Source organism: Euprymna scolopes, chromosome 38 (genome assembly GCF_053919585.1).
Source record: "Euprymna scolopes isolate OS-2025 chromosome 38, ASM5391958v1, whole genome shotgun sequence".
Classification (NCBI taxonomy): Eukaryota; Metazoa; Mollusca; class Cephalopoda; order Sepiida; family Sepiolidae; genus Euprymna; species Euprymna scolopes.
The window spans coordinates 13,903,105-13,920,648 of NC_136519.1; the positions used below are offsets into that span (position 1 = coordinate 13,903,105).

The 17,544-nt window shown below is 40.0% G+C and overlaps 1 protein-coding gene across 1 annotated transcript; it reads left to right on the forward strand.

Annotated features, from left to right (window-relative positions):
• Positions 1 to 15,748: 15,748 nt before the first annotated feature.
• LOC145263028 (uncharacterized) lies at positions 15,749 to 17,059 on the forward strand. The gene has a single exon (XM_080119860.1). It carries the CDS (start codon positions 15,749 to 15,751, stop codon positions 17,057 to 17,059), a length of 1,311 nt encoding a protein of 436 aa, XP_079975986.1.
• The last annotated feature ends 485 nt before the right edge of the window (positions 17,060 to 17,544 follow it).

Sequence of the window (17,544 nt, forward strand, 5' to 3'; positions counted from 1 at the left end):
ATACCCATGCGTTCTTAATTATAGGTATACTCTCTTTGCTTACACAGAGATGGTTGGCGCAACTTAATGGATACTGCCTCGAGAATACTATGTAAAACCGAGAAAGTTTCATAAATGTAACCATCGGTTCAGATTTGGCACTGTAATAAATGTTCACCAATGGCCGACTTATGATCTGGTAAACACCCGGATGTTGGCCTTTTTTGTGTCTACGTATCGAAGGAGGGACATGTTAAGAAATTATAACCTCCAAGCGTTGAATGGTATGGCCCACGTAGCCAGCTTCACACTGACCGTTAAACCAATAAACAAACATATTATATTGAGTGGTTGGGATACCATCCTTTCGAAAAGAGGGGAAAGCATTTCTCATCCCAAACACAGTTCGAACCTTCATTGCAAAATAGCAACGTGAAACGGCTGTAGTAGTTTCATGCGAAAACTTCAGGCATTTGACACCAATCCACGGGATTTTCACATATATGGGACATTTTTGAGGGGTTACAAACGTACCGCCTTTAAACGCCAAGATTTTATCCCTCACACATTTTTGAATTACGTTTAAAAGATAACCATTAGCCAAAAGATCTCAGTTATGCTTGTTCCGCATCTAGTTAAGTACTAGAGCAGATCAACAAAGGCCGATGCACTAAAGATTTAATTTTCTGATTCCAGGGGAGAACGAAACCCAGCTAATTTATTGCGCTGTAAATGTGGGTTTTCTATATATGCTAGTAGCAAAACTCATACCGGATCTTTCAATGAGAACATCTAAGAATGGTAATGAGTCGTAACTTCACCTTCCATAGTAAACGCTATTGCAGGGTGAAGTAAGTTTAATTGTTCTAACAACCCCTCAGCTTCCGTACAGGAATAACACATGACAAAAATGTAATCTACGTAACGGAAATAGGACACCGATTTAGGAAAACACACACACACACACACACACATACACACACACATATATATATATATATATATATATATATATATATATATATATATATATATATATATACATTTAGCCAGTAGAGTTTAGTTTCCTAGAAGTACATCCAATGAAACAACATGTGTCTACCAAAGAGAGCAGGTATATGAAATGCTACATTCTCAATTACCTTGTGCCATAAAAACCAAAAGATGGGATAGATGAACTTAAAAAAGGGAATATAAAAAAGGGAAATAAAAAAGAAGATGTTTATTATCTTCAAAGACCTCACTTGTCCTCTCCCCGCTCATAACCCCCACCCATGTTACATTCTAACTTTGTAAACGAAATAAAATGTTTTTGTTTGAAATATCAGTTCTCGACGATAATTCTTGACCTGAAGACGTAATCCCCCAACGCGGGTGATTACAGAAACATGTATGCACATATGTAGCCATTAATGTTTGTATAAATAAATTTTATATATATATATATATATATATATATATATATATATATATATATATATATTCTATTATTAATGGCTCGCTAGGTTAACATTGCTGGATGGCATCGTTTTTTTGGAGTTGAAAATTCCTACTTGGGAGACATCGGCTTAGGGTTATTAGCTGGTTGAATGACTGCGTCTTTTGTCGAGACGAAGTAGGTCCGTTCCACAGTCGGATTTCGCTGCGGTTTGCTTGATCTGTGTTAGTTAAAAAATTTATTGTGCACGGGACGTTTGCTCAGTTGGTTGAGTGCTTGCCTCGCATGCAAGAAGCTCGGGTTTCGAATCCTGGGTTCGGATATATGTAACTGATGAGCCCAAATGAAAGCGAAACTCGAGTCTTGGACTTCGGTTCGTCGGATGTCATGGCTCTTGTGGACTGCGACGTTGTTTGTCTATGTAAATAATTATACACACACACACGCACATATATATATATTTACAGAGTAAAATGTTTTATGAACTCATTAAAAATGTAAACTAGTTTATTAAAAGAAAGAAGAAAAATACAATTAAATTTCTTTCTTTAATGTTTTTCTTTTTAGAAACAAGATATTTTCCTGACATATTTCGTACCGTAACAAGCACATCTCCAGATAGTGATAAAGTTCAATTACCTGTTTTTTCCTTGAAAGTAAAATCCTTGTGTTATTAAGTCCAAGGTGGACTGCTGTTTTGTTGTTGTTGAAAACGCACGTTGTGTAAACAAACTTGTTTATTTGTGAGCTTTTTAGTGCGTGTTCCTTTGAAGGTATAAGAATTTAAATTAAAACTCTTGGAATATTGACTAAGAATTTAAAAACATTGAATAAACAGATCAAAATGTTTTTAAAACACGTTAAAAATGCAGAATATTATATTAAGAGAGGAAAAAATAGATTAAATTTCTTTTTTTTTTTTCCTTTTTTAAAGTTGAAATATTTCTGATATATTTTAAACAGTAATAAGTCCACAAATAAAGATATATATATATGGTGTGGGGATATACACACCCTTATAATCACTAAGATGGACTTATCTATTAGCCATATAAGCAGCAAGTATAGACCGCTCAATGAGAGCTATCCGAATGTTGTACAGAGACGACTCCCTACGGACTTACTAATGTTTTTGTATCACTAACTAACCCTGTTCTGGATATAAATTTCTTCGTATTCTCACCAGTTGTCGTGTTTTCCTATTTTCACCTGTCCCGACTCCACTACAATATATATATATATATATATATATATATATATATAATCATTATTAAACGTACATACTTATAATATACTATGCATATCTGTAGAATGACGATTCCCCCGCGGTGAAGAAACGCGGACGGTTTAGATTAATTGCCATAAATATATTTTCATAATTTAATAAATATGTATATGCGCGTGTGTGGGGAAGAAACGGAGAGAGAGCGCGGGAAAGGGTAAAAAAAATTTCCGGGCAGGCACGTTATTATTCTCCAGTAAGGGTACCTAACCCCTTCTCAAAAAAGGGGACAAAGCCTGTAATGTTTTACTCCAAGGATTTGCATCGTACTGCAATCAACAGGGAAAAGAACATTTTTAAAATGGCCTTGACTTTGGTCGTTTTTGTGCCGAAGTGTAAAAAAAAATAACATCGGCGCCGAGCACGAAGATATTAGTTAACATCTTAAGGAAGCATGAGAGAGAGAGAGAGAGAGAGAGAGAGAGAGAGAGAGAGAGGAATGTATTAAATAACATACGCATTCAAAGTAGAAGAAACATATTTCTACATATATATATATATATATATATATATATATATATATATATATATATATATATATATATATACATATAATAGAACAATAACAACGCAATAAATTCAAACCATGTAAAAAATTTAACAACATGAAATGAAAAAGCAAACTGGTTAAAATGAAATAAGAAAATGACAATATTATCGTTCGCCTTACCCTCTCTACCACATCAACCTCAACTCGGAAAATAAAAATAATTGCTTTCATCTATATTTCTATTTGATGGATGATTGCGCTGTAGTATCGCCACATGTTCGTATTATTGTGCGAAAATAAATTGTAAACATTGAAATCGGATGAAAGAAAAATAAAGATGGCGGATTTAAAATAAGAAACGCCGCGTGGAAGACGGAAAATTAACGGCGTATTTCAGTCGACACAATTATTGGTTCACAATAGCGGAATACATAAGTAGATTGACTAGAATTTAGAGACGAAAGAAGCGTGTATTGCTTAAGAGAAAGTATAATATATAAGCAAATGATAAATAGAATAGTTGAGAGATGACGAAGAAGTAAAGAAGGATATTACTGGTGAATTATATTAAGATGAAAGCGAGAAGTCTGTGATGATATTACAGAGTTAAATTTAATAACGGTAAAAAGGAAAAAATATGGTAAATAAACGTATAAGTAAATTTAAGAAAAAGAAATGATAGGATGCTGACCTTGGTGAAAACAGAGAAATAAACGCAGGAGAAATAAAGATGCTTTTGTGGAAAGAGGAAAAATTATGAGGAGGTGCAGATGGTTACGAGTAAGAAATAGGTTCTATTCAACAAAATGATAGGACTCTCACTGGTATTACAGCTACCGTTCAGAAATTAAAGGAAAGTTGATGATAACGAATATGAAAATAACAAGGAATTGGAAAATGATAATAGTAAGCCAGATTGAATGCAAACAAAGCGATAGATGCAATAGTACAGCGACAGGACAGATGTTTGGGCTTGGCCGATAATGCAGGACCTGGTAGACTTAAGACTCTTTTGCGGGGAGTTCTGTCTAAGAGTGAGGGTCTAATAGCAAATACATCAACCCACATGTGGCAGCAATACTCAATTGTAGAGATATAGAATACTCTCACGTGTGAATAATTGTCTAGCATGGAAGAGAGAGCCTGGCTTCTTTGCAGCAGTCATCATTGCTTTTGTTCCAGCTCGCGTAGACTGCGAAAAATTTGAACGAGGAGTTCTCGGCTATGGTGCTATTTGTTATGGCAATCGAGCGTTGAGAAACTTCTTTTACTTGTTAAAGGAAAGAGGCTTAGTCTAAGTAGCATTAGATGTTGTCATCCATTTACTGTCCCATTCCACTATAGATATGCCATAATCACGTGGATACACCGTGTACTGTTAGATAAACGAAGTTAAGCAACGTTGCGCCTGGCCAGTACTAAAACGGGTAATCATATGGGAATTCTAGGTGCTCTCAGCTTATCTCGGAATTGGTTCCGGTCGTTCTGGACTTCTCCTTGCCACTGGACTCAAGCAGTGCCGATTCAAGAGAGGTGTGGTTAGGGATTGCGAAACCTTTGCATCATAATTACACAGCGCCCCTAAAGGAGGGGCACTCTTGCCTAGCAAAAATTGTTTGGGCATCTCCGTCGGCATTGCCCGGTCGGGGCACCTCAGGCAGCAAGCGATAAACTTACCCCATCCGAAATCCGGATAGCAAGGCCTTGGATGATAGACCTCCAAAGTAATAGTCAGACGGCGTACCTCAGTCCGACAGGTAGTGGGTCAGTGCCTGACATCGCATCTGTCGGGCTGATTGTCGAGAAAGGATTCTTTGCTGGTACTTTTTACGCAGTATATAAGCAACCAAAGCGGCATAATTCCAAAGAATATTATGAGGGTAGAAATTTACATTCTGCTGATCTTAGTATGGTGTGACACAAGGTCAGGAAAGTGGATATGTCAAGCAAGCCGCCCCCCCATTCCCCGGTCTGATCGCCTCAGGCAGGAAGTAATAAACTTACTATACTCGAAAGTTGGATGCTGAGACCTTAGATGGTGGACTTCCTGGATGATATTCAGGCGGCGTACCTCAGACCGACAGATACTGGGCAAATTTCTGGCTCCGCATCTGTCGAGCTGATTGTTTAGAACGGATTCTTGTACTTTCTAACCAATCTCTAAGCAACCGAAGCAGCAAGGAAACTCATCCTCACAATTCCGAAGAATATGATGATGGTATTATTAAAGAAACTTGAAAGGTTCCACATAGACATTTGCGATAAGAACTGACGAATCAAATGAAGACACGTTTTGCTAGCAACCAATCAGAAACAGGCATGGCTTCATAAAAATATTTTTATTATTTCTGTACATATTTTTGTGTCCATACGAGAATCTCTCCGTTTACTGCTGAAAGTTTGCTCTTTGTATGCAACATTTTAAAGCCCAAGACTTCTATAGACCCACGAAAAACTCTTTTTTATCTCCAAGACTTTTACACATCATCTACCCATCGGAAATGCTTCTGAAATTGAGCATGGCTTCCTCCTATGTCTTTCTTGGCTATCTACAAACCCAATACCTCTCATCAATTCTTTCAGTATGGCGATAATATCATACTGTATACAAGAAAAATAATCTCTCCGTTTAGTGCTGAAAGTACTGATTCAAAACTCAGCATGGCGAACCGAGAAACAGTTTAGTTTGATTGTTTTATCTTACGGTATATCACGTCTTTGTCGATGTTTTAATGCTGAATCCAGTAATTTTGGACAACGTTATTATGCTTCAAGTTTGTGGGGTATATGGTTAGAAAAGAAGAAAAAAAGAAAGAAACGTACCGGGCGTATCTGCATCGCTCTTTGGGAAAGAAGAAGGAAAGGATGGCCAGCACATTTGTATACGCGAAGGGCATCTTGGGAAGGCAGAGCATGATGGGAGAAGCTATTTTTTCCCTGTTTCTTCCTTTTTTTCTAGATAGGAGGATATAAAAGCAGGGAAAAATTCCCTGGGGCAGCAGAGAGAAAAGAGTTGTGAACATCTTCTCTTGAAAAGAATTTTGTATTGCTGACGTTCGGATTGTGAATTGTGACATTGGTGGCGAGAGGTCAGGTGTGGTTGATTGGAAAAGAAGAGGGCAGAAACGTGCTGTTGTCGAGAGAGTTACTCACCCCTTCCCGAATCCCAGAACCGAATCCTGATTATAACCCTAGAAAGATCTTTGTCATCAAATATATATTCAGGGAATTTGGTTTAGTTTAGATGTTTGTCAAGCGTTGTTGGGTCGTTTTATGCTAATACCGAGCGTATACTTTTGTATACGGATCGTTTGTGTCAAGTCAGTGTCAAAGTTTTTATTTTAACTTGAAGATGAAAAACGATGATTTTGTACAGCTTTATTTATGACAATAACAACCTTTGGAATCGATTGACGTGATACTAGCTTATAAAGGGTTCGCTCGTCAAATTCATTAGGTATTAATCTTAAATATAAATCTAACTCGTGTTCGATATTCTCTCATGATGTTTACTAAAAGTAATCCTTGCAATATTTGATAATACGAGGGAGCCAGGTGAGGCGAATATGTAGCAAAGCAAAAAAGAAAAGATCTAACGAAACGCAAAGCAAATTTTACTACACGGATTGCATCAAGAAGTCTGATATGACGCAGAGCACTGTTCACGGTATGCAGGTCTGAACGCTTTTCCCCAACTCCTCCCAGCGACCTGCTTTTATCGTGTCTAGCATGACTCATTAGCAGTTGTGTCATGTGACCATGCGAGAACTGTGCAAGATCGAAGGCTTTAAAAGATTACGGATCTTTTTGACTATTCTTTCTTCTCGGCCAGCGCACAGAAGGACGTTTCCGATGTGAGTGTTGATTATTTATTTATCGTCTGTACAGCCACATAAGGCACAAACACGTGGCCGCTTGCTTATTTGATGAACATCACAGAATATGCAAAATTTTCCAACTAATTTTTCCTCGTAGACCTTTGATCACTAGTGCTGAGTGGGAGCGCGCATTATCATGATGGAAGATGACTCTCTTTTTATGTTGATTTAATGATGGTCGTTTTCGGGTCAACATGGAAGACACTATTGCATAAAAATATACATTATGCTGTAATAATCTGAAAGAAGAAATAACAAACAATCATGGATACATTATTTAAGTAATAACAATACGTACAAAATTAATTAAAATGCTTTAAAATGCTGCTTCTACGTATCGGTAACATCATGTGCAGCGATCTGAGGGATTAATTTGATCTGTAGTCGTATACTTTGTAAACAAACGACTTCTATATGATAAAATATAATTCTAAACAATGTATAACATACTATGGAAAAAGATAAATCACAAAATGCCAAAGAGAAAACCACTTTAAAAAATGCGATATAAATATATATATATATATATATATATATATATATATATATATATATATTTGTAACTATGTATCTATGTACCTATGCATGTATATATATATATATGTATATATATATATATATATATATATATATATGCATGCATAGATACAGGATGATAGCAACATCTTGTCAGACGAGTGCTACTCCCTCAGACACTTAAGTTCATGACCCCAAAAATTACTTCCATCGCCACAGGACCATTTTAATAGACAAATGCCTGAGGGAGTATCTATACACAGATGATGTTACAGAGTCTTAGCTTTGTACGACAGCTTAGTCTCTCTCTCAGTTCAAAATGTTGAGATCCAGCAACAAGCAAGAGCAAGATAACTAGCAACAAGTTAAACTGCAGACCAGCTTAATGCGGGTACTGGTCTCCCGTTTTATGTTTTTTTAAATCAGAGATTTGCTCCTCCTAGAAAGGTTGCCTTCACCACGGCTTACGGGAGCCCTCTCCACCCCAACACACACATACATACATACAAAGACACACGGTGCTAGTTGGCCGTTAACCACGAAAAAAGGTTCATTCACTCTTTGGAAGGAAGCCAGTTTAGTCGCCGGTGACCCGACCATGAGGCAGGTAGTACCGAGTTACATGGTACCAGTAGCATATGACATGACCTGGCATAGATACATAGATAAATATATATATAATATATATATATATATATATATATATATATTTAGTCATCGACATAACGTCCTGTTTCTTTGTATCAGAACTCATCAGTGCCGCTAGACTAGCACATCTCCCACGCCTAGGATTGAACCTAGAACTATCGCGTTTACAGTCAACAGGTCTACCGATCGACTCACGGGACAAGCGCCTGTAAATTATCCCGCCAAATGTCTTTTTAAACAAACATCCGTCCATCACTTTTACAGTGCTCTAACCGCACGTTTATAAACAAAGAGCGAGCGTTGCCTTTTTCAGTCAATTAAGTAGCGAATGAGATTACTTATAACAGTGCTCTACCCAAAGAGAGAGGCTTAAATATTTGTAGTCATCGACACACACATATATATATATATGTGTGTGCGTGTGTGTGTGTGTGTGTGTGCATGTATAAAAATTAATGCGTAATGATATAAAAGTTTATGCGTTTTCTTTATATTTTTATTGGGTGACGTGTAGTAATACAACATGATTTTTATTTGATATTTTCAGGAACACGATTTTCGCCCATACTTTCGGTCTTCCTCTGTCTATTAAAGAGGATGTGCGTTCATGTTGGAAGAGTTGGTAGGATGAGAAGGTAAAATTAATGAGAAGGTGCTGTGTAAGCTTTATATATATATATATATATATATATATATATATATTTATATATATATATATATATATATATATATATACACACACAAATTATATGTTATATATATATATATATACACGTGTCGGTCAGCACCAAATCAATATATAATTCGCTGCTTTATTCGGACGGATCTCATATTAACGTATATTACGTTACCTTATTCGAACGGCACCATATTAAACGTAACTCATATTGGGGAATGGTGTTTACATGACCGATGTAAAAATTTTACTATTTAAGAACGTATATAGTTGTATACGTGTCTTTGTGATCTATTTTCTTTTGTGATGTGTATATACTTGAGCAATGTACGGTATAATCACGTTGACACACCGGTTCTCGCCAGATAACCGAAGTTAAGCAACGTTGAGCCTGACTAGTACTAAATGGGTGACCATTTGGGAAATCTAGGAGCGGTATGTGCTCTTCGCTCATCTTGACATTGTTTCCAGTCGTCCCATACCTCAACTTGTCACTGGTATGCAACAGTGTTGATTTAAGAGAGGTGTGGTTGGAGACTGTGCAACTCTTGCCACACATATTTCACGCGCAGGCACCCCTACAGTGGGTATCCATAGTCCGTCAAAACTGAAGGAATCCATACTTGAGCAATCAAAGTGTTGATGCGTGCTTATGTGTCAGACATGTATTTCCACATTGCTTTTCAACTGCGTCTTTGGACTTTTGTCTTTTGGTCTACCTGAGAATTTCATCTGTTCTTGGATGGAGCTGAGAACCTGTTCGATAAAACGTTTCGAACGAGTCAAGGCGATGATTGGTCTTATTTTATTTCACTTCCCAGGTGTTGATATGCAGAAGAATGGAAAGTGTGTATTTCTGGCGTCTGGGTTTCTCAGTATCCATTTTGAAACACGCCACCTCTTTCCCAGAGAGGGCAATCTGTTAACCTATCCACTTTATTTGATGTCCAAATTCCAATTCAAATGATATGTCCAGCAAATCGGAACATGTGAAAAACGACACGTCATCGATCAGCTGTTCAGAGCTTCCAGTGCAAACTTGACCAGTTCACCGAGTCTGACTTGTTTTAACATGTTTTGATAACATTATCAAAACATATTTCCATATCTCTACTTCTCCATTTAAATAGATAGATATACAACTAAACAGATAAATAGATACACCAATAATTAGATAAACTGAGACATAGATAAAAAATAATAGATAATTTCTCTCCTAATAGCCAATTATATAACATAAAATAAATTTTCAGGTACCGTCACTGTTTTTTCGCGTCGAACGGTTCGAACTCTACAGACGAATCAAGGGGGTGCGTGTATTATGACTAGTAAAAGAACGAAGCGTTACAACAATAAGTCAGGAAGGTTACGAAGGTAATTCATAACCTTTTAAACAAAAAATCATGAGCGTTACAACAATAATTCATAAGCGTTACAACAATAATTCATAAGCGTTACAACAATAATTCATAAGCGTTACAACAATAAGTTATGACCGTTAAAACGATAATTCATGACCGTTAACCAATAAATCATGAGCGTTATAAAGCTACAACAGTAATACATGAGCGTTACAACGATAACTCATAACCGTTACAACAATACGTCATGAGCGTTACAACTAATATACATGACCGTTACAATAATAAGTCATGAGTGTAACAACGATTATTCATGACCAGTAGAAGAAAAAGTCATGAGCATTACAACGATAATTCCTAACTGTAGCAACAATAAGTCATGAGCGTTACAACGATACTTCATGACTGTTACAATAAACAGTCATGAGTGTGACAACGATAATTCCTGACCGTTACGAAAATAAGTCATGAGCGTTCCAACGATAATTCCTGACCATAGCAACAATAAATCATGAGCGTTACAACAATAATTCATGAACATTACAACAATAAGTCATCAGCGTTACAACGATACTTCATGACTGTTACAACAATAAATCATGACCGTTACAACGATAATTCATGACCGTTACAACAAGAAGTCATGAGAATTACAACAATAATTCATGACTGTTACAACAATAAGTCATCAGCGTTACAACGATACTTCATTACCGTTAGAACAATAAGTCATGAGCGTTACAACAATAACTTATAACACTTACATCAATACGTCATGAGCATTGCAACGATAATTCCTGACCGTAGCAACAATAAGTCATGAGCGTTACAAAGATAATTCATGACCGTTACAACAATAAGTCATGGGCGTTACAACGATAATTCATGACCGTTACAACAACATTTCATGAGCATTACAACAATAACTCATAACCGTTAAAACTAAAAGCCATGAGCGTTACAACGATAATTCATGACCGTTAAAACAAAAAATCATGAGTGTTACAACGATAACTCATAACCGTTACAACAATACGTTATCAGCGTTACAACGATAATTCCTCACTGTAGCAACAATAACTCATGAGCGTTACAACGATAATTCGTGACCGTTACAACAATAAGTCATGAGCGTTACAACAATACTTCATGACCGTTACAACAATAAGTCATGAGCGTTCCAACGATAATTCATGAACATTACAACAATAAGTCATCAGCGTTAGAACGATACTTCATGAGTGTTACAACAATAAATTATGACCGTTACAACGATAATTCATGACCGTTACAACAAGAAGTCATGAGCATTACAACAATAATTCATGACCGTTACAACAATAAGTTATGAGCGTTACAACGATACTTCATTACCGTAAGAACAAAAAGTCATGAACTTTACAACAATACTCATGACTGTTACAACAATAAGTCATGAGTGTTACAATGATAACTCATAACTGCTACAGCAATAAATCATGAGCGTTGCAAAGATAATTCATGACCGTTACAACAATAAGTCATGAGCGTTACAACGATAATTCATAACCGTTACAACAATAAGTCCTGAGCGTTACAACGATACTTCATGACCATTACAACGATAAGTCATGAGCGTTACAACGATAATTCATGACCGTTTCAACAATAAGTCATGAGTGCTACAACAATAAATCAAAACCGATACAACAATAAGTTATAAGCGTTACAACCATAATTCATGACCGTTACAACAATAAGTCATGAGGGTTACAACGATAATTCCTGACCGTTACAACAGCAAGTCATGGGCGTTACAACGATAGCTCATAACCGTTACCAAAATAAGTTCTGAGCGTAGCAACGATAATTCCTCACCGTTACAACTATAAGTTATGAGCGTTTCAACGATCAATCATGACCATTACAACAAAAAGTAATGAGCGTTACAACGATACTTCATGACCGTTACAACAATAAGTCAGGAGCGTTACAACGATACTTCATGACCGTTACAGCAATAAGTCAGGAGCGTTACAACGATAACTCATGACCGTTACAACAATAAGTTATGAGCGTTACAACGATACTTTATGACCGTTTCAATAATAAGTCATGAGCATTACAACGATAACTCATAACCGTTACAACAATAAGTAATGAGCGTTACAACGATAAGCAAGTAAAATGTAGGAAAAGTGATCCATATAAAAAGAAGTGAAAATAAAAACAAGCAAAAGGAAAGAATGATGAAATATAAGAAAAAAGTTTAAAGAAACAAAAAATAAACATCAAAAATAAATAATACGTGACTATGAACAAGTTTTAAAAATAAATTATGAAAGAAAATATGGCCGCAAATAGAGTAAATAACGATTCTATATGTTTCATTAATATATGAAAAGCTACTCCGTATTCGTTGTATGAGAATACAGAAAGAAAATGAACAGAAAACGGAAGTAAGAAAATGAAAGCGGAAGTCTGAAAATGAAAGCGGATGTCTGAAAATGAAAGCGGAACAAAGCAAAAACAAATTGAAATAAAATGAAGATCCCAATTATTTTGAAAAATACGCATGCACTCGAGAATCGACTCGAGAGTAGAAAGACTTATTAAAAAAAAAAGCACACACACAACAGAAACATTCCAAAAGAAAAGCAAACTAATTACTGTATGGTAATTTCAAGATCAGATTCTATTATTGGATTTTTATCTTGCTTCTTCCAAGACCTTTTCTTTATTATTTTTAGTCAAGTAGAGTCGACAATTTTATTTTGTAAAGTTTTCTTAGCTGTAATAGACTTTTGTTTTATTTATTTATTTATTTTTTTCCAAAATGGCAATCTTGTTTTGGTTTGTGGTACTATCTTACCTTTTTTACATTTAAAAGTTCGATAAACTAACAAAACTTGGCACTCACCCAGGAAATTCATAAGATGGGTAGGCGTTTTAGGCGTTAAGAATCTAACTCTAATCGTATTTTTTTTATTTTTACGCTTTCATATATATATATATATATATATATATATATATACATATATATATATATATATATATATGTATATATATATATATAAACATTGCGTGTCAAATTATAAACGAGATTACATTTTTTACCAGTTTCAGAAACTTACCCGTAGTTTCGTGTCAAAAGCTTCGGAAACGTTGGCAATGCTGAGCTGCGCGTACTGTGAAATTTCCGTACTGTTCCGCGCAATGTAAACAACTTGCCATCGTAATTACTGAATCCACTGTATTTGAGGTCTGTCAAATTATTAACAAGGAAGTTTGTTTCGTCAATAAAATAGGTCGTGGTTTGAGTAGTTCTGAAAAGAGTACTATTACAGAACAGCTAGAAGTTCAAACTACCCTCGAAATATCGAAAATAGTCAGGTACCATCAAATGTGGCGAAAGCTGTGAAAATGAGGGCTTACCGTTCAAACGACTTAGGTGTGCGTGTGTGCTTTGTCATCGTTGCGAAGCTAGGATAGGAAAAGAATTCCAGGATGGCGCCGACGGTGTTCTGTAATGGTATGATCTCGGAAACTCTCGCAAAATCTCGTGCATATATGTAAATCAGTTGGTCTTCGACAACTATAAATTCAGGTCGTTTTGGAAGGCAAGGAGTAAGGACAGAACGGCCGGTTGGTAATTGTGTACGATGGATCGTGTTGGTGGCGTGTCACCGTGTCTGTGTGTGTACTGATCGAACCACTTTCCTGTGCCTTGGACTTTGAATTTGTGTAGATTGGACTTCAACTTCAAGCTATTTCGGCGGATATCTCCGGTATGGACAAGTTCGACCTGAAATTGATCCCAGAATTTGACGGCTCCCTGGACGGACCTTCGGTGGTTGAATGGCTAGAGAAAGCCGAACGCGTTTGCCGGTTGTGCAAGATAAAGGACCCAGCTATAGTCATTCCGCTTAGGCTCACCAAGAGGGCCTATGCCGTATATCAGCAGCTCGGGGATGACGCGATTATGGAACAAATTAAAGAGGCGTTGTACGGAGCATTTGAAGATGACCCTTTTGTTGCCTGGCGGTAATTTTCTGGACGACGGCTTGGGCCAGGGGAGACGGTGGATGTCTATCTGGCCGACCTGAAGAAGCTTGCCGCCCCCTTCAGGGGTGCAAGCGACCGTATACTGGCGTGCGCCTTCCTGTCTGGGCTCCCGGAAAGCGCCAGTCGACTGCTGCGGGCGTCATCGAGGCTCAATGAGCTTGGATTAGAGGAGCTATTGGCTAGAGCCCGAAACATCATGAAGGACGACGAGGAGCCAGTCTCGGCGGCAGTTGAGGCATTGAAATCGCCTCTAGATGGCCGACGATGCTATAAATGTGGCGGCTCCAACCACTTCGCCAGGGATTGTAGGAGTGACGCGAAGCGCGCCCCGGATTATGGAGCACGGAAGCGGATGCGTTGTTACCGTTGCGGCAAGCCAGGCCATTAAGCTCGGGCGTGTCTGGGAAACGAGCAGGGGGAGGAAGCCGCGGCGCCAAAACCCTCCCCAAAGCGGCTGTGAAAAAGGCGCTCCCTGAAGTAATCGTGGATGTTGAAGAGCGCAAACGCTCAGCGCTGGTTGATACCGTGTGCACCCAAACCCTGATACGCAAGGGATGTTGCACCGCATGGAAGGAGCGGAAGATCCCGGTACTAACCGTTGGCAGAGATTCGCTGATGTGTAGTGGGGTGAGCGAGGTCTACGTAATCATTGGCAGTGGCCCCCCGGTGGCTGTGAAGGCCTTGGTCGTCGACGGGGATCTACTGGGGTACGACCTTCTTCTTGGAATAGATTCCATTACACGGCTGGGCGGAATCACCATAAACGGCGCAGTGATGTAAGGTTCTCCCAACTTGAGACACCGGTCTGCGCAGCCATCACTCTTGATGAACCCGACTTCCACGCAAAATACGACAGGGGCACGAACGCCTGGACCGTGTCCTGGAAGTGGGGTGGTGACCAGCCACCAGTATCCCTGCGGAATCGGCTGGCGGAGTATCCTCCTCCCGCACATCTTAGGGGGCAGTACGAGGCAGAGCTCCAGGTTTGGAAGGCCAATGGTTGGCAGGTCCCGTACCCGGAAGACGAACTTGGGCCCCCAAAGGGGTTGATTCTCCTGATGGCTATCAGGCAGGAGAACAAACAAAAAGTCCGACCCGTCATGGACTACCGGGAACTCAACGAGCACGTTGACCCGCACACGGCGGGTGCAGACGTCTGTGCACACAAACTGAGAGACTGGCGGCAACAAGGGGCGGACGCAGCAATATTGGATTTGCGAAGAGCTTACTTGCAGATACGCGTCGAAAAATCGCTGTGGCCGTACCAGACGGTCAAGATTAAAGGGGCACGTTATTACTTGACAAGGCTAGGGTTTGGTCTGAACGTGGCCCCAAACATCATGACGGCAATCATGCAGGCGATTTGCCGTCAGGACGAAGTCGAGCAACAAACGACATCGTAATATATCGATGACATCTACGTGAACGAGAGCCTCATGCCTGCACAGAAGGTTAAAGAACACTTCGAAAGCTTCGGGCTAACGTGCAAGGAGCCGGAGCGACTGCGAGATGGGACGAAGGTGCTTGGCCTGCACGTGAGCGGCAGCGCGGACGGACTCCGCTGGGAAAGAGGTGGTGACGTCCCAGAAGTCACAACTAGCGTCACGCGTCGGTGCGTCTTCTCCATCTGTGGGAAACTGGTGGGCCACTTCCACGTGTGTGGGTGGCTCCGGGTGGCGGTTACGGTCATAAAGCGACGATCGACTTTCATGTCAAACGGGTGGGACGATGAGCTGCGCGACCCCGCCCTGCGGAAAATGCTAGAAGAGACCTTGGCCAGAGTCTCCGGGGACGATCCGGTGCGAGGGAAATGGTGCGTCGACGGGAGCGAGTTTACGGTTTGGGTGGACACCAGCTCGTTCGCCCTCGGTGTTGCTCTGGTGGTCAACGGATCTATCGTGGAAGATGCCTGCTGGCTTCGGCCAGAAAATGACGCCAGGTACATCAACCTGTCTGAACTCGATGCCACAGTGAAGGGGGTCAACCTGGCGCTACAGTGGCAAGCCAGAGTTCTGCACATCGTTACAGACTCCACATGTGTGTATCGGTGGACGACCGATGCCTTGAGTGGAAAGGTACGATTGGCGACGAAGGCATCAGGCGAAATGTTCATACGGAGGCGGCTTGCTACCCTAACCGGAACCATCAAGGAATACAACCTGGTCGTGGATGTGACGCTAGTACAGTCCTGTCAGAATCGCGCGGATCGGCTGATCAGAGTGCCGCGCCGTTGGCTGGACCTGCCGAAAGAAATGGAAGAACCGGTACCTGTTAACTGCGCCGTGGTGGGGCGTCGATTCAAACCAGACCATGTTGCTGACGTCCATTGCCTGAGTGGGCACCCCGGTGTAAACCGAACTCTCTACTTCGCTAGACTGGTCGACCCCTGTGTGTCAAGGAAGGAGGTAGAATCAGTGGTGAGGAGTTGTGAAACCAGCAAGTCGATCGATCCGGCACCTGCCCGGTGGAAGAAGGGAAAACTGAGCGTAAAGAACAATTGGGACAGGCTCGCGGTGGACGTGACCCACCACAACGGCGGGGATTTTTTGACGATGATTGACTGTGGACCGTCTATGTTTGCGTTGTGGCGGCCACTTCGCCGACAGGACGCGTCCGCCGTTGTCCGGGAACTGGAAAGTGTCTTCCTTGAGCGTGGCCCTCCTCCCGAAATACTGACCGACAACGGCACCGCTTTTTCTAGCGGGCAGTTCAAGCCCATTGTCGCCGCCTCCCTGCCCCCTCTGTGATAATGATATCAGGGGGGGGCGAAAGCTGTGAAAATGAGGGCTTACCGTTCAACCGACCTAGGTGTGCGTGTGTGCTTTGTCATCGCTGCGAAGCTAGGATAGGAAAAGAATTCCAACATGGCGCCGACGGCGTTTTGTAATGGTATGATCTCGGAAACTCCCGCAAAATCTCGTGCATATATGCAAATCAGTTGGTCTTCGACAACTATAAATTCAGGTCGTTTTGGAAGGCAAGGCGACAGGAAAGAACGGCTGGTTGGTAATTGTGTACGCTGGATCGTGTTGGTGGCGTGTCACCGTGTTTGTGTGTGTACTGATCGAACCGATTTCCTGTGCCTTGGACTTTGAATTCGTTTAGATTGGACAACTGTGAAGAACTTTATCAATAACCCTACAAAGGTACGGAAGAGAGCTGATTAAGTTAAATCTAGAGTTGTTTCACGCCGTTCTCTACTCCACATTACACGTGATGTTGTTAAGAAACC

Coding starts and splice junctions, on each gene's coding strand:
- LOC145263028 (XM_080119860.1), top strand. CDS start 15,749: ATGCCTGCACAGAAGGTTAAAGAACACTTCGAAAGCTTCGGGCTAACG.